This window comes from Eptesicus fuscus, chromosome 18 (genome assembly GCF_027574615.1).
Source record: "Eptesicus fuscus isolate TK198812 chromosome 18, DD_ASM_mEF_20220401, whole genome shotgun sequence".
In the NCBI taxonomy this organism is placed as follows: Eukaryota; Metazoa; Chordata; class Mammalia; order Chiroptera; family Vespertilionidae; genus Eptesicus; species Eptesicus fuscus.
This window is the reverse complement of record NC_072490.1, coordinates 19,315,800-19,342,313: the sequence shown is the minus strand read 5'-3', so window position 1 is coordinate 19,342,313 and position 26,514 is coordinate 19,315,800. Positions and strand designations below refer to the sequence as shown.

Below are 26,514 nucleotides of genomic sequence, written 5' to 3'. Positions count from 1 at the left end.
GTTAAGAGGTAGGAATTTGTCACAGGATGAGAATAGCCTCCATGTTTGACAAAGCAGCTGGGCAGAGATTAATAGAAAGCCTGTGAATAGACTCAAAATGATATTGGGGCCTGGGAAACAACAAAATAAAATTACATTATTGCATAAGAATGCGTAAGGGGCTGGTGTGTTCAGAAAATAACTATTACTAGGTTAAGTGAATAATAAAATAAGCTGAGTAGAGTGTATTTTGAAATTAATATTTACTTAACAACATGAAACAAACAATTTATAAGGGCCTATTATGTGATCAGCACTGTGCTGGCTACTGGGGATGCAATTATAAACAAGACCAAAGGGATCTTTAACTTTTGTGGAGCTTATGTTTCAGCTGTGAAGACAGACTGGAGCCTGTATTTAAAAAAAACCCAAACTACTTTACAGGGACAGGGAAGTAAACAGACATAACAATTGCTAAGAAGAAAACAAACAAGGGATGAGCTTTACAGTAGGGAATCTACTTTTGTTTTAGGCTTGAAAGGCTTTTCCAAGGAGATGACATCTAAACTGAGAACTAGCCCTAGTTTGTTTGGCTCAGTGGATAGAGCATCAGCCTGCGGACTGAAGGGTCCCAGGTTCAATTCCCGTCAAAAGCACATTGCCCGGGTTGCGGGCTCGATCCCCAGTAGGGAGCATGTAGGAGGCAGCTGATCAATTATTCTCTCACATCATTGATGTTACTATCTATCTCTTCCTTTCTGAAATCAATAAAAATATATTTAAAAAAATAAACTGAGAACTAAATGAAGAAAAAGTGGTAGCTGTATAAGGTGTGGAGGACTTGGGGCACAAGCTGCATTTACTTTGACTCTCAAGCAGATACCTGCTCCGGTGTTTAAGTAGCTGAAAGGAGTCTGCTGTGACTGCATTGAAGGGGGTGGGGAGTGGGCAGGGAAATGTAATGGTACAAGGTAAGATTACAAAATGAGGTTGGGCCAAATATAGCAGTTTGGCTTTTAGGAAGATTGCTCTGGCTGCTAGACTGGAGCAGGGTATACTGGTAAGATTGGAGCTGATAGTCATCCAGGTGAGAGAGGATGGTATTCTGGATTAGAGGGGTAGCAGTGGAGATGGAAAAGAGGGTAATCAGAGGTATATTTTTTGAAGGAGAATTGACAGGACAGCTGATGGCTGCTGATGGATAGATGGCAGAATTGGGGGGTAATGTTGGAGAAAAGGAAGAAATCAGTTGGGTTTGAGTCTGATGGGGAAATGGTGCTGCCTTTAATGAGATGGAAAAGATTTGCAGGGGAAATGGTTTGGCAAACAGGATCAAGACTTTTGTTTCGGATATGTTAATTGTAAAATCACTGAGACACTGGAGATATTAGACAGGCAGTTGAACATGAATGGAGAGCTAGAAATATCCATTTGAAATAGTCATCATAAAGATTTATAAGCACACAGGATTTGATGAATGTATGTATGGAAAGGGAATAGAAAAAAAGACCCCAAGACCAAGCCCTCTGAACCCATCGCATTTAGAGGTGGGTAAAGAGGAGTAGTCAATACAGGAGACAGAGGAGTTCGCCATCCAGGGAGTAGGAGGAAAACCAGGAGGGAGGTTTTTATGAAGGCGAGAGAGAAGGAGAGTACTTAGTTCTTAGTGAGTGGGTCTAACATTGATCATAAATGAAAATTTCAAGTGAATAAAAAAGTGGAATAAGATTGTAATTACTCACTGTCCTCACCATGAAAGTAGTATGTGTATAAAGAACATCAGGTTGCATCGAGATATCAAGAGTAATATTTTTATATAATTTCCCAAGATTATCCATGTTACCTATTTAATCAGACTCCATAATTGGGCCCAAGAGGGAAGGCTTTCCCCTTGAAGCAGGGTTTGGCTCATCTGAATGTTGTCCAGTCAGGCTGAGGGCCAACTTAATTAGGGACATTTTGAGAACTCACAGCTGGACTATAACTAAAAACTGAACACAGCTGGTTGTGCTTGTGTCATTATTTATTGTCTTTTTGTTAATCTAGTGTATTTCTCACTAGAGAAAAAGTTGTTGCTGGTAGCATGTCAGTTTATATATATCTAGCTCTCATCTCTTGAAACACACAATTAAGTGTGGTCAACATATACTCTTCATTTTTGCCACTGGGAAAAAGCTGTCAGGAATGCTATACCTGTAGAAAGCAAAAGGCTATTCTTAAAGCCAGAGTTGGTTTACGCATGCTCTCAAACACTTCCTGTGTGTGTGGATTGCATGTCTCTGCCATCACTCCTGCCTGTGCCCTATGTGTGCCAAGGCCAAATAGAAATCTCAGAGTTGGAAAGCCTTTCCCTACATTTGTGCATAAGCATAGTCTCTTCTTCATTTCTTCCATTTGGTCTTAAGGCAAGCTCATATTACCTCTGTTCTGTAATTCTCTCTGCTCTCAGGGCACCACAATACCTGTTATTTTGAGTTAGAGAGGCAGTTTTACACAGTAGTTTTTCCGTGCTTAAGTTTCCTCATCTGTAAAATTACATGGGTTTGTGTGAGGATTATATGTGTTAATATGTGTTAAGCACTCAAAAGTGGTGTCTGGCACATAAGGGTTGCCTGCATGAAGATGGTGAAGGCGTCTATACAGGCAGTCCTCGGGTTACGTCGGAAATGCGTTCCTACGGCGCGATGTAACTCAATTTTCACCGTAAGTCGGAACCCATCTACATCACTCACATGGAGCACATACACAGCAGTAATGAAGTGAAATAGTAAAAAAAATTTAAAAGAAAGATAACAATTCCTGACCTTTACTTGTGGTAAGTAAATAATAAAAAGCATAAAGCACATATGTACATATGTCAAAATGACGGAACCTTTTTTTTTTATATATAAATACTGTAAATGGGAGATGGTGACGTAACCACGAAATGATATAAGCTGAGTCCGATGTAACCCGAGAACTGCCTGTAACAATAAAAGGGTAATATGCTTATTAGACTGGGCATCTTCCTGACATCCTTCCGGACAGGGGGCCAAGGCAGAGGCGGTTAGGGACGAACAGGCCAGCAGCGGGGGAGTTAGGGGGTGATCAGGTCGACATGGGAGGGCAGTTAGGGGGCAATCAGGCCATCAGGGGAGGGCAGTTAGGGGGCAATCAGGCAGGCAGGGGAGGGCAGTTAGGGGGCGATCAGGTCGGCAGGGGAGCAGTTAGGGGCGATCAGGCCGGCAGGGGAGGGCAATTAGGGGTGATCAGGCTGGCAGGCAGAGGTGGTTAGGGGCGATCAGACCGGCAGGGGAGCAGTTAGGGGCATTAGGCTAGCAGGCAGAGGTGGTTAGGGGTGATCAGGCAGGCAGGCAGGCAGGCAAGCGAATGGTTAGGAGCCAGCAGTCCCGGATTGCGAGAGGGATGTCCGACTGCCAGTTTAGGCCCGATCCCACAGGGCCTAAACTGGCAGTCGGACATCCCCCGAGGGGTCCCGGATTGGAGAGGGTTCAGGCCGGGCTGAGGGCCCCCTCCTCCTGTCGTGCACAAATTTCGTGTACCGGGCCTCTAGAATGACATAGAATTAATTATCGTTTCAATATAGCATATTATAGGAACTCAAATATTTTTATGCAAAGAACTTCTGAATGTTTTATTTTTATCTAAAAAGCTAAGCATACGAATAAGTATCTTACGTGTTATGCCCGGTTGCTTGGTTGTCAATATTGATAAAGGTTTTTTATTTTTATCTATGTGTGGAAGTCTCATCAGCTGGTCTAATGTCATAAAAGGAAGATGATTAGAAAATTCATTAGGAAGTTGCATTGACAGCTTTATCACTAAATTAACCATTAGTTTTTCATGTTTACAAAACTCATTAATTTGGGTTATCTTTTTTCCTTAAAATGTAATCTCTAGTTGTTTTTTTAAATACTAGTTACATTCAATATGAGGTACTTTGCTTTATTCTCACAGGTTTATGAATTGTTGTAGGTCTTAAGTCTTGTAGCAGAGCCTACCACCATTAATAGTTAGGAGAGTAATCGTTTTTAAAGGTATAAGCTCCTACTTAAGCTAAAAAAAAAAATATTGTATACCATACAGCTATAAACAGAATCTTAATGCATTTGTTAATTATTTCTTCATAATATTGACTTTAAGTTTGGTCTTAAGCTTTGATACCAGTTCCAGGAAGGGGTGGGGAGGAAGGACGAGTAAAAAATTTGTTTTAGTGTTATTTTGTTTAGTTTGTCTTTTCTGATGATGCAGTTCAATAACCATGAATATATTCAGTGTTCATGGGTGGCTTATTGTTTTTATCAAATCATCTAGGTGTACTCGGTGCTATGGGGACCTGGCATAAGTGTAAGAGATGGCCTCTTAAGGAACTTACAATCTTAACTCTTGAAATAAGGCTGGTCCACTTGAAATAATTAGAATAAAAACATTGGATGGCATACAAAGGAAGTGTGGTGTAAGTAGTAAGATAATACATCTAGCAGTCTTGTTCATGTATTCACAAAAAACCTATTGAGCACCTTCTTATTGGTCAAAATTCAGTCAGAATCTCTGCATTTTAGTCTAAGATCTGCCTCTGAGAGATTGAACCAAATGCTTTATCTTCACTGAATTTACTTTAACTACCTCATAGGATGATAAGAGGATCTAATGTAATAATGCAAATGAAAGCTCCTAGAACACTAAAGCATTGTGCAAATAATAGAGTTGTGTAATGTTAAATTGTTAGGGGCAAACCATATGTATGGTAGCAATTAAAAGAAACAAAACAGTGAGGCTAGTTAGGAGTAGTTAGGTGCTTTTGAACTGAACCTTGAAGGATAGGCAGGATTTTCTCCCTAAAAACATCAGGGTGAAAGGCTGTTTTTAAAAGCCAGTACACAGGATTAATGAAGTAGTTGGAGAAAGAAGACATTTTTCAGTAAGATGGAAAAATTGTCCAGTTGTGTGTTTTTGGAAGATGAAGTGTTCTGCATGAGTGAATTTGTTGAAAATAAAAAAGGTGTCCTTTCAAGTTCACAATTTTTTTTGTATTTTATCATTTAAGATAAAATGTGTTTCTAAAATGAGTTTTGTGTTTCCCTCACCTCTGAAATAGAGTATACTGAGTTTAACATTTTCTTATTAGTTTAGGACCTCATTCAGAACTTCAGTTATGATACTGTAATGTAGTGATTGATCATGGAACCGCTGAGTTATTGAGGTGTGTAAAGTTTTTACCTCAGACCCTATAAAGGACCTTAGGCTGCTATCTTTTAAAATAGAGATATAATTAAAATACCATAAAATTCACCCTTTTAACGTGTGCAATTCAGTTGGTTTAGTGTATTCAAAAGTTGTGCAAACTATCACCACTATTACTTTCAGAACATTTCATCAACCCCAGAAGAAAACCCTATACCTATTCACAGTCATTCTCCATTCCTCCTCTGTCACCAGCCCTTGGCAAGCATTGATTGACTTTCTGTTTCTATGGATTTGCCTATGCTGGACATTTCATGTGTCCTTTTGTATCTGGATGCTTTCACTTGGCATAATGAAAACATTCAGTCTTACAATTTAAAAAATGCTAGTCAAATAAATTGAGTGGGGGTGGGCAGTTTTAAGAGATTCCATGAAAGAAGTAAGATGAAATAACTGGGAGGGTGGCTGAGATCAGAAGTTCAGATTTAGCAAACATTCAATACCTATAAGCCTGGCAGTATGCTAAGTTATTGGGAGGTAAAGCAGGAGAGTTTCTAAGAGGTGTATGGTGTTTCATCCTTGGTTGATAAGTGGACTTTGAGTAGAAAGAAAAGTTGTGTTTTCTTAATGGGTAGAATTGCAGAATGAGCTCTTTGGAAAGTATATTATTACTTATAATCAACTTTTGACTAGAATGCTTTCAACTTTAGTTCTCTTTTAAAGTGTAAGTTCCATTTCTTCCCAGTTTCCCTATGGCTCTTGCTCCATGGTGACAACCATGACCTTGGTTATAGTTTTCTATTTATCACAGAGCAGGCAGTTGATTAGGAGAGTAGGCATCTCAGTATTTTCCCTACACATTTATTGTTTAATATTTCTGGTTAAGCTAATTGGCTAAACATTCACATTTTATTAACTAGTAATTCCCATTTTTCATTTATTCCACTGATAGGCTTGCATCCCCCCATTTTCAGTTGTTTAAGTTTCAATTCTTTAGATCAACAGTTCTTAGAAGGTTTAATTAATTTGTGTTTTGTTTTAAAGCTATGCTGATGCACTAGCCAGTTAAAGCATTTTAAATTTATTAGGTAAACAGCTCACTTGGGTAATACTTGATATATGGCATTGTGTACCTGCATAGCAGTATGCTTATTACGTTAAGTACTCAGTTTCAATTTTACCTTGTTATCCTTTGTAAATAGTAGTGATCCAGTTATTTTGTTTAGGGAGAAAACCTGTCATTAAGTAGTTTTGTTTCTGCAGTGCACAACAGCACTATTTATGATGCCATTATGAATCTGTGGGGCTTACTATGTCTGCAGTAAAAGCTACAGATGAAATCTGACAGGATCTTCAGGCATTTTCACCTCTAAGCATTATATACCTACTACAATGGGGGTGAATTGTGGAGCTGTGATTATTTAAGCCTAATAAGTATTTTCTCTGTTTATATTCACTTTAAACTGACTATTGGATCAAATTAGAATTCTATTAGAGTATCTTAGAACTCAGTGAGTTTTTTGGTAGAGTTTTGTGACCTTTAATAATGAAGCATTACATAGATGTACTAAGTGAAAATTAATAATAAGTGAACATTTATATTGGTAAGCTAGTCAAATAGATGTTAACAATGAAGGCTTAATTTTATTGTTTGAATTTTATTTCTATTCAACTGCCTGTAAAATAAACCCATAATTTAAAATGTAACCTCTATGTCTAGCTCTCTACTCAACAGTGTTTGATTATTAATAGACACCGCAAAAGTAACAAGTCCAAAACTGAACTCTTGTTTCCCTTCCCAAATCTGCTTCACTCACATAGCAAATAGCAAATCTCAATAGCAAATCTGCCTTTCCAGTTAGGCAAAAAATCTTGGAGTCATCCTTGATTCCTATCTTTCTCATCTGTAAATGCATCTGTCAGCAAATCCTTTTAGTCTTACCTTCAAAATATACCTAAAGTCAAATGGTTTCTCACTTCCTCCATAGTTACTATTCTGGTCTAGGCCATCTTCATTTCTTGCTTCAATTAATTGCTATAGCTTCCCAAGAAGTCACCCTGCTTTCCATCCTTCCTTCTCTATAGTTTATACTTAATACTAGAGGCCCGGTGCACGAAATTCGTGCATGGGCAGGGGGTGTCCCTCAGCCCAGCCTGCACCCTCCTTAATCTGGGACTCCCCGTTTAAACGGGCAGTCAGACATCCCTCTCACAATCTAGGACTGCTGGCTCCCAACCGCTCACCTGCCTGCCTGCCTGATTGCCCCAAAGAACTTCTGCCTGCCAGCCTGATCACCCCCTAACCACTCCCCTGCCAGCCTGATCGACACTTAACTGCTCCCCTGCCAGCCCAATTGCCCCTAACTGTCCTCCCCTGCAGGCCTGGTTGCCCCCAACTGCCCTCCCCTACAGGCCTGGTCACCCCTAACTGCCCTCCCATGCTGGCCTTGTCACCCCCAACTGCCCTCCCCTGCAGGCCTGGTTGCCCCCAAATGCCCTCCCCTACAGGCCTGGTCCTCCCCAACTGCCCTCCCCTGCAGGCTTGGTCCCCCCCCAACTGCCCTCCCCTGCAGGCCTGGTCACCCCCAACTGCCCTCCCCTGCAGGTCATCTGTGGCAGCCATCTTGTGTCCACATGGGGGTGGCCATCTTTGACCACATGGGGCAGCCATCTTGTGTGTTGGAGTGATGGTCAATTTGCATATTACCTCTTTATTATATAGGATGATAGGGTGATCTTTTTCAAATGAAAATCAGATCATATTACTCTTTGGATTCCCATTACAATGACCTCTGAAATGGTTAGTGATCAAGTTCCTCTTTACCTCTCTGACCCCTCCTCATATTGTCTTGATCACAGGCATACCTCATTTTATTGTGCTTCGCTTTATTGCACTTCACAAGTGTTGTGTGTGTTTTTTCTTTCAAATGAAGGCAAGACCCTCCACCAGCAAAGAGATTAAGACTTGCTTTATTGCATTACTTTATTACCGTGGTCTGGAACTGAATCCACTTATCGCCAAGATACTAGTGTGCGTATACTCTGCTCCTCCTGCATTGGCTTCTTTCCGGTTCTTTTTACACATGCCAGACATGCTCCCACCTCAGGGTGTCTATGCTGGCAATTTCCTTTTCTTGGATTGTTCTTCTTCTGAATAGCTGAACGACTTACTGCCTTTCAGGCTTTCCCTCGAATGTTACCTCAGCAAGGCCAATCTACTTCCTTCCACAGGACTTAAACATGTAACATTTACTTCTGTTATTTACTTATGATTATGTGCATTACCTGTTCTCTTCCATTAGAGTGTTAGTATCTAAAGGTATTGATACAATAAAGTGTTCAATAAATTGCACTTCATTGGCAACAGGACATGACTGGCACCCTTGAAACTTCCCTCATTTTCCCTTTTGTTGATATCTCTTCCTAAGTCTGATGGTTTTTCAAGTTGTTTTTAACATGATTATATATCATTCTCATACAAATAACAGTGTATTGCAGACTAGTAGTCTGTATGTTGAGCTTTTTTCTTCAGGTGAGGTTAGAGTAATGATATCCTTTCACATTGTATTTTCCAGTACAATTATGAACACTCCACAAAGCCAGGATGTACATTGGAACAGTAAGACTATTTGTTGAGTTTATGGAAACACATTTTAAATTGTGTCTACAATTTTCTTCGCTTCTTACAAATACAAATGTCATGGGGATGACAGCCTTCACCATTTTTTCTATAATATTTATGATTTAGATGATGATCATTTTATTCTGTAGAGCACTTTGCAGGTGAATATCAAGGTTAATCATCATATTGAAAAGTGAAGTAGTACAATCTAACTAAATCTTTTCTGTTGAGGAAAATGGAATTATTACCGTTAAAATTATAATAGGTTGATAAATTGGTTAATAAAAGCAATTAAAACTCCCAAATTTCTTATAACTTGCCATAACTGCTTTGCTTGAAAATAGTCATCACTGAATAGAAATGTAAAGGTGAAATAACTATTGAAATTTAAACAAAGGGAACTGAAAGGAAACTATCCTAGTTGTTTGTTATTTTGGTGAAAAAAATTCTTCATTTGCTGCACTAGAGCAAGTAATATGGACAATTTCAATAATATCACTATATGTTGAGCGATTATTGTATATCAGGATGCTGATTTTTAATATTTTACTTGATCTTATGTATTTTCTCTAAAGAGCAACCTATACTCATTTCCAAGTAATCTACCATTAGTTCAGGCATAATCATTTTGGCAATTTACAAACTTCATTCTAGCATTGGTTAGGCTAATTGTACTTCTAAATACCTTTGTGGTATTTTAAAATTTTTAAATCAATTGTCTACAACTAGTATTTCTTAGCCTTAGGCCTTAATAATAATTTTTAACCAAACAGTCCCCTTCTAAATACTTAAATATAATAGGATGCAGCCGACTTTGTTTCACCTAATGCCAATATAGAGACTATTTTACCTTTTATATGAAAATTATGATGACTCAGTATTTTTCTTTAGCATGCATATTTATTCACTTTCACTTGATATTTTTAGCTACCACTGCTTATCAAGTGGCACAGCCTTGATGATTTTTCGCTTGTCCAACCAGGGAGGTGTTGTTGTTTTTTTTGTTTTAAACCTGTAAAGCTTTTAAACTATTATTATTAATATATACATTAAGGGTGATTTTATAGGTAGAAAAACATATACCCTGAGTTTTATATGGAAAAGAAAAAGTAAATTGTTACATGGGAAACATTTTAAACATGGTTACATTTATGTTTGTTTTTTGTAAAACATATTTAGGAGAAACTTAGAAGATGAATATGTATTGTGCAGAAATTTTAATCAAGAAAGAGTAAGTGATCTTTAGTAATTATATTCTCACATGTTGACAGATTAATATTTGCTTATATTATTTGTGATAGTGTATAGTGTCTAGCTTCGTAGGAATTTTATTTTCTAACTCGAGGCCTGATCCACGAAATTTGTGCATGAGTAGGGTCCCTAGGCCTGGCCAGCGATCAGGGCTGATCGGGTCCTTCTGGCTGCCGGCTGGGACCTTCCTTCCCTGGCTGCTGGCTGTCAGCCGGGGCCTTCCTTCCCCAGCTGCTGGCTGCTGGCCAGGGCCGGCCTTCGTTCCGTGCTTCCCCCTGCTGGTCAGCGCACATCATAGCAAGCGATCGAATTCCCGGTCTCCTGAAAGAACACTTTGTATATTAGCCTTTTATATATATAGATAGCTATCCATTTTTTCCCTTTTAAAAAGTTACATGTATCTTTGTGCAGCCAACTTTTCAGTATCATGTTCATTAGCCTCCTTAATGAAGACTTTTTACAAAGTGGAAGAGAGCCAACTTTTATTGTTAGTGCAGCAGAATAATTAACTATACAAGGTTTGTTTATTATAGCTGAACCAGAGGTCCAGTGCACGGATTCGTGCACCAGTGGGATCCCTTGGCCTGGCCTGTGGGGATCGGGCCAAAATTGGCTCTCCGACATCCCCTGAGGGGTCCCAAATTGCAAGAGGGCGTAGGCCAGACCAAGGGACCCCCACCGGTGCTCATGCACCAGGCCTCTAGTATGCATGTACGATCTTTGGTTAATCTCTTCCCGCCCTCCCCCCTCCTCCCTTCCTTCTTCCCTCTGAGCTTCATCAGTCTGTTCCATGTTTCCATGCCTGTGCATTGAGCGTCTGCCCCCTGGTGGTCATTGCATGTCATAGCTGCCAACCGGTCAGCCGGTCAGCCAGTCGCTTAAGCTTTTATATATATAGATACTAGAACAGTGCTTCAAAGAGGAAAGCATACACAGAAGATTAATAAATAACAGCAGTGTGTGAGGCTGGGCAATTGTAATAATGCCTTCATTGGGTGATTGTTGAAATTGTAAGCACATGCTTACATTTTTTAAATAATAGGAACTAAAAAGTCTAATTTTAATTGGCATTTCTTTTTTTATATATGTTTTTATTTTTTAATTTTTAAAAAAATATATTTTTATTTATTTCAGAGAGGAGGGAAGAAGGAGAAGAGATAGAAACATCCACGATGAGAGAGAATCATGGATCGGCTGCCTCCTGCAAGTCCCCCACTGGGGATCGAGCCCACAACCCGGGCATGTGCCCTTGACCAGAATCAAACCTGGGACCTTTTAGTTCGCAGGCCAACGCTTTATACCCTGAGCCAAACTGGCTAGGGCTATATGTGTTTTTATTGATTTGAGCCCAAAACCCAGGCATGTGCCCTTGACCGGAACTGAACCTGGGACCCTTCAGTCTGCAGGCCGAAGCTCTATCCACTGAGCAAACCATCTAGGGCTTTAATTGGCATTTCTATTGCACTGTTATAAAAAAATAATAGAAAATTTGCTTGGAGACATGTTATGTATACTTTGATTCTGAATGACTTTGAGCTTTTTTATGCAAATGCATTTATTATTTTAACTTTTAAATAAGTTTATTCAAGTTGCCTGTCCAGTGTGGCTCAGTGGTTGAGTGTCAACCTATGAACCAGAAGGTTACAGTTCGATTCCTGATCAGGGCCTGGACTGCGGGCTTGATACCCAGTGGGGGCCGTGCAGGAGGCAGCTAATCAATGATTCTCTCTCATCATTGATGTTTTTATCTTTCCCCGTCCTTCTCCCTTCCTCTCTGAAATCAATAAAAATACATTTTTTTAAAAAAAAGGTTTATTCAAGCCAGAACTGACAATTGCTGGGAATCAAGATCTTTAATGCTCTCAACGTGGATTTTAGAAAGATTACAAAAATTCACTCTAAGGTACATTTTTTGTTTTTGATCATTTCTACTTTAGACCTAAAGAAAAATGATACATTTCAGTAATTAATTTAACAAAATTGAAAATTTGCAATAGGATCAATACTATGTGGAGAATTTAGGGCTTTTTTAATCCCACATTTTTCTGGGAAAGTCCTCATTTCAGATACTCCCAGTAAATTTAAGTAAATACATTAACAAATGAAAATACCCTTTGGGCCTGTTTATTATGCTGTTTAGTAAGTGTGTGCTTAGCCAATGTTTTAGGCACTGTGGGGATACATAAAAAAAGATGAGATGTTGAAAGGTATTGAGATTATGGTTCATTTACATAAAAATAGAGGGTTATAAATGAAAACAATCAAACATATCCCACCCAGGATTTATTGTCTGGTATATAACTGAAAAGTGGGTTATAATTTGTTTGAAAAAAGATAAAAAGGAAATAGAGTTTTCATATGTGGTAGACATTATGCTGAATATTATCATATTCTCATTTATTAAATTTTCACAACATCTGTTCCAGGTAGGTATGATCACTCTCATTGTACAGTTGGGGAGACTGAATCTCATAGAGCTAATATCATTGAAGGTGACAGAAGGCCAGAAGTCAAATTCTAACTTTAAATCCTCTTTTCTTTCTACTAAATCATAATAAATAACTAGAAACCCTCAAAGGATATCATTTCTTTAAACTTTACTGAATTGACACAGAGTATTGGGTATTTTTAATTGAAGTAACTAGAGCAATCAAGCAATTTTGTTTAATAATAATATATTACATTAGAATAGTACTTTACAGTTTTAAAGGGCAGTTTCATGTTTGTTATCTGAGCAGCTTAAATCTTTTATTAGATCTACCAAATAATTGATTTTGTTCCCTCTTAACTTTTCTAAAATGAGGAAAAGCCACACCTTTTTCAGTTCAGGACCTGTCTTTGCATATCATTCTCCCTCCCCAACTATTATACCCAAGGTTAGGTAATTATGGATAAACTAGAGGCCCGGTGCACGAAATCCGTGCACAGGTGTGTGTGTGTGTGTGTGTGTGTGTGTGTGTGTGTCCCCGTGTGTCCCTCAGCGTAGCCTGCATCCTCTCCAGTTGGACCCCTCTCACAATCCAGGACTGCTGGCTCCCAACCACTCGCCTGCCTGCCTGCCTGATTGCCCCTAACCTCTCTGCCTGCCAGCCTGATCACTCCCTAACCACTCCCCTGCCAGCCTGATCAATGTCTAACTGCTTCCCTGCCGGCCCAATTGCCCCCAACTGCCCTCCCTTGCAGGCCTGGTTGCCCCTAACTGACCTCCCTTGCCAGCCTGGTCGCCCCTAACTGCCCTCCCCTGCAGGCCTGGTCGCCCCCAACTGCCCTGCCCTGCAGGCCTGATCGCCCCCAACTGTCCTCCTCTGCAGGCCTGATCTCCCCCAACTGTCCTCCCCTGCAGGCCTGGTCACCCCTAACTGTCCTCCCCTGCAGGGCTGGACCCCCCAACTGCCCTCCCCTGCAGACCTGGTCCCCTCCAACTGCCCTCCCCTGCAGGCCTTATCACCCCCAACTGCCCTCCCTTGCTGACCTGATCACCCACAACTGCCCTCGCCTGCCAGCCATCTTGTGTCCACATGGGGGTGGTCATCTTGTGTGTTGGAGTGATGGTCAATTTGCATATTACCTCTTTATTATATAGGAGGATGGACAGATGAATGGATAAACGGACAGGTTTCAGGAGGAGCAAGAAACTTCAGGTGAATATCTATGCACACATTGTTGAGATAAATCAGAAAATAACTTGGTTATATTATATCTATTGGCATATAACTTGTTAAGCAGAGATATTGGGCCTAAAGAAGAATTCTTCCACAAGTATTGAAAAGGCATTTCTTTTCCAGTGGGCTGAATTTAGAGGCATCAAAGGCACTTCCCACCACTCTTCTCCCCCAGAAATTAGTTTTATCAAATAATTCTGACATTTACCCCTTCTTCCTCCTGACCATTTTACTAAAGATAAACAATGACTTATAAAAAGTCACTTGCTGCCGAAACCGGTTTGGCTCAGTGGATAGAGCGTCGGCCTGTGGACTCAAGGGTCCCAGTTTCGATTCCGGTCAAAGGCATGTACCTTGGTTGTGGGCACATCCCCAGTAGGAGGTGTGCAAGAGGCAGCTGATCGATGTTTCTCTCTCATCGATGTTTCTAACACTCTATCCCTCTCTCTTCCTCTCTGTAAAAAATCAATAAAATATATTTTAAAAATAAAATAATAAAATAAAAATAAATAAATAAAAAGTCACTTGCAAATTTATTTGTGGTTTTTCATCTTATACCCAAATAGCAACTCTCAAGTCTCTAAGTTGTAAAAGTCTTAATGTTGTTTTTTAAAAGAAGGATGTAAACGTTTTGATTAACATAACACTTTTGAAGAGTCCATTGCATATGCCACGCAAGTATATTTTTGTCTTCAGTTCCCAATTCTAATAAAATTTATCTTCATTTCTCTCTATTGCAAAAGTAGAGTTCATGTGTCCCATTTTTATTATAGTTGAAAACATTTTTCTTCCATCAAAAAAGCAATTATTGATTGGCCTGATCCACCCCAGCTTCACACATTTCTATAGATGATTCTGTCAGGTAACTTCCTTAATGATAGACATCTGATTCCTTTTTTTTTTTTTTAATGTGGACCTACTCAATAGGCAGGATGATCTAAAACAGTGGTCGGCAAACGGTGTGGCTCGCGAGCCGCGGTTTGCCGCTCTGTTGACTAATGAGTTTGCCGACCACTGATCTAAACTATCATACATTCTCACTGGTGATCCTCTGTTTTATAGATAGGAAAGGAACTTCTCTGGAATTTCTGAATTCCCTACTATAATTCCTGATTGAAGGGGGGTTAAGGGGACCAGGTAGAATTTGAAATTTTTCCACAGAATCTGAACTCTATCAGCTAAGTGGGATATTGAAATTTTGGAACATTCAGCACAAAAACATCTCCTGGCCAACTTGCATATGGAAACCTCAAAAAAGAATGTGCTACTTTATAAAATTAACATATATGATAATATAGAAACCTTAAAGTTGTATGGCATCAGAATCACTTTTAGGATTTTTAGTAAAAACATTACCTGACATGTATTACATCTTATTTAACTTCTGTAAATTCAGTTATATATACTTCAATCTCCCTTCCAGAAAGGAAGGAGAATGCTTAGGAGAAATTTAGTTTAAAGAGTGCAGGGGAGAGTTGTTTAGCAATTCCTGTCTTTCTGATCAGTTATTTTGTGTCCCTTAGTGAGAGAAGGAAGATGCTCTTTCAGTTCTTGATTGTGTTTTATAGAGTGTGATTTCAGTCTTTTCTGAAGAGGTCAGCTTCTTCATCTAGTATTCAGCTGAATGGACAGTGGTCTGAACAGAGCTGGAGGATAACTGGCTGCCTCAGTCTTACTGAGGGATGATATTTTACAGGCTGATTTAAGAGGTATTCAAGGGTAATTTTGACTGTGTGCAATTTCTGCCTTTTACAATGAATTTAGGGCCCAATTCTGGAGTAAGATGTGACTTTTCTGTAATTTTTCATGAATTAAAGATTAACTAAATCAATAGAGCTGAAGCCAAATGGAAGCATTTGAGAGCAAATGGCTTTGAAAAATACTGGACGTTCAGTAAGGTATGCATAGAAAAATATCTCTTTAATCAATCAATTTTCTTTAAAGACCACTTAGTATATTTTCCACCTTTTTAAAATTTGGGCCACAGAGAACAAGTGGGAAGTGAGGGATTGATTCAGGATAGATGTTAAATTAGCCTAGATTAGATTAGGAATCTAGAGACCTTAATAATAAGTGTCTACATTAAATAAAAATCTGGTCATTTTAATTAAATCTGATAGTTTAAAAGGTTTTTATATTAACCTAAAGTTTAAAAAATATATATATTCTTGAATTTCATAATAACTGATGTTATATATATGTCAGATCCTAACTCCATGTAATCCTCACAATTCTAGGTGTGTCGGTAGAGACTGTTATGGAAGCTTTATATAGATGAACTCATTCAATTCTCAACAACTCTATTGAGAGTAAGGACTGATTTAATCAAACCTTGTAGATGAGAAACAGCAGTCCTCCCTTATCTGTGGTTTGGTGTTCCGTGGTTTCAGTTACCTGCAGTCAACCATAGTCTGAAAATATTAAATGGAAAATTTCAGAATAAACAATTCTTACGTTTTAAATTACAAGCTATTCTGATTAGCATGATGGAATTTTGTGCCATCTGGATTTTCCCACTCAGTATGTGAATCAATGCCTTTGTCCAGCATATCCACACTACACTATCTGCCTGTTAGTCACTTTGACTGTCACAGTAGCACAGTGCTTGTCTTTAAATAACCTTAATTTTACTTAATAATGTCCCCAAAGCCATTCACATAACTTTTATTGCAGTCTATCTATATATATAAAAGGCTAAGTGACCGACCGTCCGACTGACATGCACTGGCGATTTAAAAATCAATGTTGACTCACACATGCGCAATACATATAAAACTCTTTGCTGGTGCCAGTTGCACACGTGTGTTTCAATCTGTCATTGTCAATCATGAATTTGGTTGTTTTTGTTGACATTTCTATTATAGAGAAAGGGCGAATAGCGATATTAAAATATTTCTTCTAATTAATTTCCTTTCCAGGTGCACGAATCTGTGCACCAGGCCACTAGTATATTGTTAAAATAGTTCCATTTTATTGTTTGTTTATTTTTTTTGTTAAAATATGTTTTTATAGATTTTTTTTTTTTATGAGAGAAACATTGACCAGTTGCCTTTCATATATACCCTGAACAAGAATTGAGCACACAATCTGTGCCCTGACCAAAACTGGTGACCTTTTGGTGCATGAGACCACACTCAATCTACTGAGCCATACCAGCCAGGCCTATATTACTTATTGATGCTAATTTCTTACTGTGCCTAATTTGTAAATTAAACTTTGTCACAAGTATAGGACAAAACATAGTATATGTAGGGTTTTGTACTGTCTGCAGTTTCAGGCATCCACTGGGGGTCTTGGAATGTACCCCCTGCAGATAAGGAGGCATACAGCTATTCAGAATTCAAATTCAGAATAACTCCATTTCCTTTACTCTTAATCTGTCCTCTGTGCTGATTCTTTTTTTTTTTTTTTCTGTGCTGATTCTTGATTCTCTATTACATTATTGTGTCATATAAAAAAGTTTCAAATGTTTACTTCAGTTTATGGAAAGTAAATGTTTGAGAATTCTAAGACTAGGTCTGTACTCTGCAAAAATTTTATCATTTTTGTATCAGAGGATGTATAAGCATGAGATTGGTGAATGGTGGCATAACATATTAAACTAGATCAGTGGTCAGCAAACTCATTAGTCAACAGAGCCAAATATCAACAGTACAACGATTGAAATTTATTTTGAGAGCCAAATTTTTTAAACTTAAACTTCGTCTAACGCCACTTCTTCAAAATAGACTCGCCCAGGCCGTGGTATTTTGTGGAAGAGCCACACTCAAAGGGCCAAAGACCCGCATGTGGCTCGCAAGCCGCAGTTTGCCGACCACGGAACTAGATCATCAGAAAGCTAGTTGGTCCTGTTTTTAGTATCATTCCCTCATATTTTATTAAACTTTATAAGATGCGGTTATATGAAAAATATTTCTGTCTCTCCTGTAACTATATACATTGTCTCTATGATATTCAGTGTTTGATTTATAATTATTAACATGAGAGCCCCGGCCGGGTGGCTCAGTTGGTTGGAGCATTGTCCTATACACCAAAAGGTTGTGGGTTTGGTTCTCAGTTAGGGCACATACCTAGGTTGAGGGTTCGGTCCTTGGTTGGGGCACATATAAGAGTCAATCCATGGATGTTTCTCTCTCTTCCTCCCTCTCTCCCTCTCTTTTGCTCTCTCTCTTTCTCTCTCTCAAATCAATAAACATATTAAACATATCCTCGGATAAGGGTTAAAAAAATTCAATGACAAATTCTTTAAGTATTTAATTTCAGAAAAAGTTTCCTTATGAACTGGTACACTTATATCAGCTATTGAGAATTACTGTGATTTATATTTGCTTAGGCTGCAAGGAAGCTTGGAGTTATATTTCAGTTTTAATTATAGTACCTTTATTAGTCTAGGCTTTTGATATGTATAATTTCTTCTTTCGTTCTTTGTGGCAGGAGTTTTTAATTCATTCTCTGTGTATCAGCTTCAGGGAGTTTATGAACCCCTCTGAAATGATAGGTAATATTTTGTGCACATGGGAATCTAGGGAAGTGTCTTTTATCAAAATTGTAGTGACCTCCCCCCCAAAAAAGATAAAGAAACCATTGTTCTCTAGGTTTACTATTCATTTTATGTTTTAATGGTCGAATTGTATAAAGTCTCTTATTAATAAGCTGTTGTTAAACTCCTTTTTGGCAGCAGTTGAGCTATAAATCCTACCTTTATATTTAATCATTATCCTATTTCTCAGTTTTGTCAAAAAGTTAAAAAGCAACCTCTCTGTAATTCAAAAACACTCAGTCTTAGAAAAATAACGAATAGTTGATGTCTTCATGCAAACCATGTATCTACTACATTTATATGCTATTAAAGGAGCTTGTCTCTCTTAAATTTATTGCCTTAAACAGGCAATAGTAAATTATTTGTAAAGTGGTTATTAACTTATACTTAGAATTAACATATTCAAATCATAAAATTCATACAGTATTCCTATATCTTTCTCCTCTTTTTTCTTTTTCTTTTTCTTTTTTGATAAGCAACAGAGATTATAAAGTCCTAATCATCTTTCTGGACTATTTATATGTTAGGAGATATAACTCTTCCAAAATACATGGATGGGGTTACTAGCAATTATTTGCCTTGCCCATACATTTATAGTTAAAAGCTATAACGATTAGAGAAAAATAAACCTTGTGCTGCCATCCTCACTACTCAGATTAATTTCCACAACTGTCATTTTAACAATTTTATAGATTTTCAAATGCAAATTATATTGGCAGGTACTTTACATAAAAGTGCTATAATCCATGGGGCACATGCATTATGTTTTTTATTGTAGTAGGCTTTTTGACCTAACTGACTCTTTCTCTGCAACAAAATAAAAGTACAATTACTTAAGCTAGAAAAGAGGAATAAAGCTGTCTGCTTTTCACTAAGTGATATCTTGGTTGTTTAAATCTATAAATTGTGTTACACACATATTTTTCTGTTGAAGAGTTGATGACTGACAACAAAAAAAACTACCAAGGTGTCATTGTAATAAAAGTGGTTGTATCTGTGAATTATTATATTGAAGTGTACATTATGATGTGAATTGTAATAAATTATTCAGTAGTTCTTCACTCCGTCGTTATAGAATCCCATGAGTAACAGAGATCTGAGGACTATGACTAGGAAAGTGAATAACACACTGTTATCCAGCTTGCTGCTCTGTAGGCTGTGTATGAGAAAAATGAATTTGTATGACTTAATCACAGACACTAAAATTTGGTTTGCCAACAAAAACAGATTTTCTTAAACAATATGATTCTCTTCCACAAGAGAAGGAAGCAAACCAGATCTGCAGCATTGTCTTGTCCTTCATTATAGAGTGTATTTTACTTTTTAAAAATTTGTATATTGGTTGAATAGCCAGCAAAGAGACTAGAAAGATTACAATAATGGGTAGTACTTTCTACATTTTATCTCTTAATAAAGAATATTTAAGAAACATTATCGAATGCTTAGCATGTGAAAGGTACTGAATAGGTTCTGTGGGAGTATGCAGAGATGATATTCCTTACTCAGGCGTGAGAGGGTTAAATATAAAAGAAAAATAAAATTAGGAGAAAACAGATTTGGGGACCACTTCTAGAAGTGGTTAGAAGAAACTATAAAGAAAAAACCCCACCAATGTGACTAGATAAAATTGCAAACTACAGTGCTTAAAAAAAATGTGTGTGGTGAAGAGGGAGGAAAAATACTCCAAAAGAGGCAAATAACAAACTGCAAAAAAATTATTTACAGTAACTGAGACAGGAAGAGGATAACAAACCATTAAGAAAACTATGATGACTGCAGTAGGTAAATGGGCATCATACACGAATAAGGTTCACAAAGGAAATATAGTTAGTAAACAGGCACGTGGGAAATGTTTGACCTTGCTAGGAATCTAGGAAGTGTGATTTTAAATAAGAAGCAATCATACACAGGGCTGCTGAAACTACTGTTTCTAGAGAACTGTGCAGGATACAACTAACTGAAAGCATGTTAGCACTGTGTTTCAGTAGTAATAGAAATATTGTTTATAACCTTTAAGTCAATAATTTAATATAAGGGCTCTAGCTTATGGAAAATAATTAAAAACAAAGACTATTACATGTAACAGTGAAAATGTGAAAGTAAACAATGTTATTTGAAGGGAAATAGATGATTTATGGTTAATTCTTTCATTGGATGGTTATGTATCTCATAAAGATAAATGAACAAAGCATATAGTAATATGAAAGGATGCATATAAAAATGAGTAGGCTATATCATTTAGTATATAATTATAAGCTTATAAAATGTAAATATTGAAAAATTTGAAGGGAAAAGAAGAAAACTTAATTTATAATTTTGTATTAGAGTAATGAGGTTGTAGATGATTTCCCCCCTCTCCTGGTCTCTCTGAAGTAGTGTTATACTACTTTTAAAGGTTACATGTAGATTTATTTTAAAGAAGATCTAGTTCTTGTTCTCAAGGAACTGCCTGTCTGGTGGGGTAGAACTACATAAAAAGAAATATGCTGTTGACATGAGAGAGAGACATAAACAAATTATCTGGAAAAGCTTTTGGAATTAAGCTTTCTACATACTAGGTTCCTGTAAGGTCAAGTGAACCTTAAAAGTTAATGTTTCAATAAAATAAAGTAGATTTTTAAAAGCACTTAAAAATGTGAATGAATCTAAAAGTGGCAATGAGATACTGTTCCTTTTATTCACATTTTGATGGTAGAATTATTAGTTTACATTCTCTAATATTATGCCACACAATACTCATCTAGGTATTTATTTAAATAAATTTATGGAGTGCTTATAAATCATCCAGGCATGTATTTGTGAGTAGGAATGAATGAAGATGAATAACTTGGTTCTCCCTCCAAAGGAACCTGACTTTAGTTGAGGACACTCAACTTGGCATGGGATTAGACCTTGACACCAGTTGTGCTTTAGTAAATACTTCAACTTCAATTGAAATTATGAGGAAGAGAGGTAATTTTGACTGAGGGATTCTGGGAAGACTCTTCAGAGATTGTGACAGGTTTCTGAGCCTTGAAGGATGACAAAAGGTGATGTAATAAGCAACATTTTTTTCCCAGTTGGGCTTTAAAGGCAGAAAAGAATCTTGAAGTAAATAAAAAGGAGATGAAATAAGATTCAAGACATAGAGAATAGCATGAGCAAACATGGAGATATTAATCATGGCTTTAGGGAGCATCTGATTGCCCTGTGTTTCTGGAGATGTAAGTAAGTAGGTGTTTGGGGACAGTGGTACTAGAGTCAGTAGCCATTGTTGAGAAGCTGGTCTGTGCTAGTTTGTACAGTGACTAGAGAAGCCTCTGTTCTCAAGGAACATGTCATCCAGTGTGGGGACCAGTATTTATTTATTTATTTTTGAAAAATATATATATTTTATTGATTTTTTTTTTTACAGAGAGGAAGGGAGAGGGATAGAGAGTTAGAAACATCGATGAGAGAGAAATATACTGCGATGATAGAGAAATAAACATCGATGAGAGAGAAATAAACATTGATGAGAGAGAAATATATATCGATCAGCTGCCTCCTGCACACTCCCTACTGGGGATGTGCCCGCAACCAAGGTACATGCCCTTGAACGAAATCTAACCTGGGACCCTTCAGTCCGCAGGCCGATGCTCTGTCCCCTGAGCCAAACCAGTTAGGGCGGGGGCCAGTATTTAACTAAAATTCAGCATATTGGCTTATATTTATATGTAAAGGTTGATTTGACTTTATTAAAATTCCTGTTCATAAAATCCTGATTCAAGACATTATGTTGTTCTAAAAGACACCATAGGAAGTTTTGGGATTAAATGGGGGAGAGGGGGTTGGGGGAGTGTGTGGTCCTGGTTGGGGAGTAGGTGGGCAGGAGTAACCAAGAAGGACTTGCTGTAGAAGACTTTATATGAGCTAGGTTTTGAAGGATAAGTAGAAATTAGAAGAGAGGATGGGAGTGAGAAGAAGAGCAATCTGAAAAGGCAGGAATGTAGCCAGACTATTCCAAATCTTAAAGGGATTTAGGGACTGTGTTAGTTCTCTAAGGCACTTTTTCTTATGCCTCCTAAGTAAACATGTGACCATGTTTTGTTTTGTTATTTATTTATTTTAAATATATTTTTATTGATTTCAGAGAGGGAAGGAGAGGGAGATAGAAACATCAATGATGAGAGAGAATCATGGATCGGCTTTCTCTTGCATGTCCCCTCCTGGGGATCAAGCCTGCAACCCAGGCATATGTCCTGACCAGGAATTGAACTGTGACCTCCTGGTTCATAGGTCGATGCTCAACCTCTGAGCCACACCAGCTGGGTATATGACCATGTTTAAAAGAAATCTGGTGATGAAAAGGATAAGTTTTCTCTTTTTTTTCTATTTTACGAAGTATGAACTTCTGAATATTTTGCTCTTTATCACATACCAGAGGCCCAGTGCACGAAATTCGTGTGTGTGTGGGGGGTCCCTCAGCCCAGCCTGCACCCTCTTGCAATCTGCAACCCCTCGGGGGATGTTGGACTGCTGGTTTTGGCTCAATCACCACAGGCCAGGCCGAGGTACCCCACCGGTGCACGAATCCATGCACCAGGCCTCTAGTGTGCATATAAGATCTTTGGTTAATCTCTTCCCACCCTCTCCTTTTCCCCCTTCCCTCTGAGAGTCATCAGTCTGTTCCATGTTTCCATGCCTGTGCATTGAGCGTCTGCCCCATGGTGGTCAGTGCACGTCATAGGTACTGGTCCAACGGTCGCTTAGGCTTTTATATATAGGTACCGGTTGAACTGTCACTTAGGCTTTTATATATATATATATGTTTTGTCTAAGGGCTAGTCTCATGAATGAAGATCTGCTACAGAATAGCTCTCCTGAGTTAGCTTCACTGCTTTATTTTGCTTAGGGGAAGAAAAGTTTAATATATTAGGACTTTCTTCTTGGCTTTTTAACTTTTGTTTTTATGGTACATTTGAAGCCAAAATAGCTTATCCTAAACACATGAACATCAATTTTTATCTCTTTTTTTGTTAATTTGGAGAAGATAGCAGTATTTTGTGGAAAAATTTATAGTATAAAGGGTGGCATTTGATTTACCTTTCTTCATCTTCCAGGATTATGAAATTAATAATCAGAGATCTCTTATTCTTTCATAATTCCTTATGTTCTGTATTTTTGCTTTTCTTCATTTAGATCTGCCTGTTCGATCTGTTCAGTCATTGCCATTAAAAAAAATCTCTTTCTAAGAGAAGGAGTGTTAGAATGGATTTAAAAAGAAAAGGTTAATGAGAAGAGATGACAGTACAAATGTAGCAATGTGATTGCATTGTAAGGTATCAATTAATTATGCTGATAATGGAGGCTAAGCCTAGCACAGGGATGGCATTGGAATGCTAGCAGGATGGAATGGCAACTGCACATGTAAGATTAGAGCATGTAATTGAACATATTGAAGATAAGACTAAGAAATTACATTTGATTAGAAATGTGGGAGGCAAAACATTAGATGCCTGACAAGGGGAGCAAAGATGGTGACTAGTAGATGTATTTAGTAGGACAAAAAGGGGGAGATGTCACGAGTAGTTTAGAGTAGACTATGAGAGAGGGTGAGTCATGGCATTGGAAATGATTTTGATGTAAGTGGGGTAAGGAGTGATAATTAAAAGTAAAAAAACAACTTAAACCTGTTTCTAACAACTGATTTATAGGCTGTTGAAAATGTGACCTTCATTTTTTAATGGGCTGCTTTTAAATAGTTTGCCTTTCTATATCAGTTTTTGCCTCTCTATTTCAGTTTATTTATAATAACAGTAAAATGAGCTACCAAAAGTCAAATCATTATGTTGTTTAAAACAAACATATTTCTTTTGGTAATGATCTTCTAAAAATCACTACCTCCAGAAAGAAGAAGGTATTTGTCATAATGTTTTGACTTGTATGAAATAACAGACTTTGTGAAACATGGAAAATACTTGGCAGCTCATTTCTTTAAGGTGACCATTTTTATACAAGTGAAATCTATTTTTTACTCTTTTGTATCTGTAATATTTTTTTAAATGCACCTTATTTCTTAGAACATTTTAAGTTCCAGGAAAAACTGAGCAGAAGGTACAGATTTCCCATATACCCTTGGCCCACACATATGTGTGGTCTTCCCTCGTTATCAACATCCTCCAACAAGTGGTATATTTATTACAATTGATGAACCTACTTAGACACATCATTATTACTCAGAGTCCATAGTTTACGTGAGAGTTATACATTCTTTGGGTTTGGACAAATTTATGACATGTATCCACCATTATAATAATAACATAGGAGTAGTTTTATTGCCCTAAAAATTCTTTATGCTTTACCTATTCATCCCTCCCTCTTCGTGCTAATGGAGGGTCTTGCCTTGATGTTGATGGCTGCTGACTGCTCAGGATGGTGATTGCCAAAGGTTGAGGTAGCAGTGGCTATTTCTTAAACTAAGACAACAATGAAGTTTGCCACTTCTATTGACTCTTCCTTTCACGAACACTTTCTCTGTAGCATGTGAAGCTGTTTAATAGCATTTTACCCACAGAACTTTTTTCAAAATTGGAGTAAAAAATTCTGCCACTGCTTTATAAGCTAATTTAAGGTGATAGTCTAAATCCTTTATTGACATTCAACAATCTTCCCAGCATCTTCACCAGGAGTAGATTCCATCTTAAGCAAACACTTTTTTTGCTCATCCATAAGAAGCAGCTCTTCATGTCTTAAAGTTTTATCATGAGATTGTAGCAATTCAGTCATACACATCTTAAGGCTCCACTTTTAAGTATGTAGTTACTTCCTCCACTGAAGTCTTGAATCTCTCCAAGTCATCCTTGAGAGTTGAATCAACTTCTTCCAAACTTCTGTTAATGTTGATATTTTGACCTCTTTCTATGAATCACAAATGCTTTTAATGGCATCTAAAATAATGAATCCTTTCCAGAAGCTTTTCAATTTACTTTGCCCAGATCCATCAGAGGAATCACTATTGAGGGCAGCTATAGCTATACAAAATGTATTTCTAAAATAATAAGACTTGATAGTTGAAATTGCTCCTGATCCATGGACTGCAGAATAGATATTGTGTTAGCAGACATGAAAACATTAATCTCATTGTACATCTCCATCAGAGCTCTTGGGTGCCCAGGTGAATTGTCAATGAGCAGTAATATATTGAAAGGAATCTTTTTTTTTCTGAGCAGTAGGTCTCAACAGTGGGCTTAAAGTAGTCACTAAACCATACTTTAAACAGATGTGCTGTCATCCAGGTTTTGTTGTTCTATTTATAGAGAACAGGCAGAGTAGACTTAGCATAATTTTTAAGGGCCTATGACTTTCAGAATGGTAAATGAGCATTAGTTTCAACTTAAAGTCACCAGCTACATTAGGCCCTAACAAGAGTTAGCCTATTCTTTGAAGCCAGGCATTGACTTCTCCTCTCTGGCTATGAAAGCCCTAGTTGCTATCTTTTTCCAATATAAGACTGTTTCCTACATTAAAAGTCTGTTGTTTAGTGTAGCCACCTTCATTATTTACCTTAGCTTGATCTTCTGGATAACTGCTGCAGATTCTACATCATCACTTGCTACTTCATCTTGCACTTTTTTTGTTACAGAGAGGGCTTTTTCATTAAACCTCTTGAAGCAACCTCTGCTAGCCTTAGACTTGTCTTCTGCAGCCTCCTCCCCTCTCTTAGCCTTCATAGAATTAAAGAGGGCCTTGCTGTGAATTATGCTTTGTCTTAAAGGAATGTTGTGGCTGGTTTGATCCTCTATTCATACCACTAAAACTTTCTCCATATCAGCATTAAGGCTGTTTCACTTCCTTATAACTTGTGTGTTCACTGGGTAGCACTTTTAATTTTCTTCAAGAACTGTTCTTTTGAATTCACAACTTGGCTAATTGGTGCAAGAGTGCTAAGTTTCAGCTTATCTCGGCTTTCGACATGCCTTTCCCACTAAGCTTAGTCATTTTTAGCTTTTGATTTAAAGTTGTTCTTTTCACTTGAACACGAAGAGGCCATTGTAGGATTATTATTTAGCCTAATTTCAATATTGTATCTCAAGGAATATGTGGGGGAGCACAGGAGACTTGGCTGGAAAAGTTTATAAGGAGGAAGTTCCGACTTAAAGGAGTGGGCTGAAGGCGGCCCTCCCTGTTTATCGGAATTCCGACTTAGGGGAGTTTGGCCGAAGGTGGCTACCCCTAATTGTTCTTTGACCTTTCCAAACAAGTCTGTGCATGTGCAGACCTCCTGGGTGTTTACTGGAATCCTTATGCTTAATCAT

The 26,514-nt window shown here is 37.9% G+C and overlaps 1 protein-coding gene and 1 long non-coding RNA gene across 5 annotated transcripts in view; one reads left to right on the top strand and one right to left on the bottom strand.

Annotated features, from left to right (window-relative positions):
- Positions 1–26,514, top strand: part of LOC103296938 (ubiquitin-conjugating enzyme E2 E2) — a 257,521-nt gene that overhangs the window by 34,435 nt on the left and 196,572 nt on the right. For 2 of the 4 annotated variants that reach the window (XM_054729528.1, XM_054729529.1), the window contains exon 4: positions 13,620–13,677. The exons of the other annotated variants lie outside the window; for them this stretch is intronic. In XM_054729528.1, the coding sequence (XP_054585503.1) occupies positions 13,620–13,677 (58 nt within the window). The remainder of the gene's footprint in view (positions 1–13,619; positions 13,678–26,514) is intronic. 4 annotated transcript variants of the gene reach the window in all.
- The window catches only part of LOC114227466 (uncharacterized), a 54,560-nt gene continuing 44,047 nt past the window's right edge, over positions 16,002–26,514 (bottom strand). The window contains exon 4 of the long non-coding RNA XR_003613520.2: positions 16,002–16,109. This is a non-coding gene — a long non-coding RNA (uncharacterized LOC114227466). The remainder of the gene's footprint in view (positions 16,110–26,514) is intronic.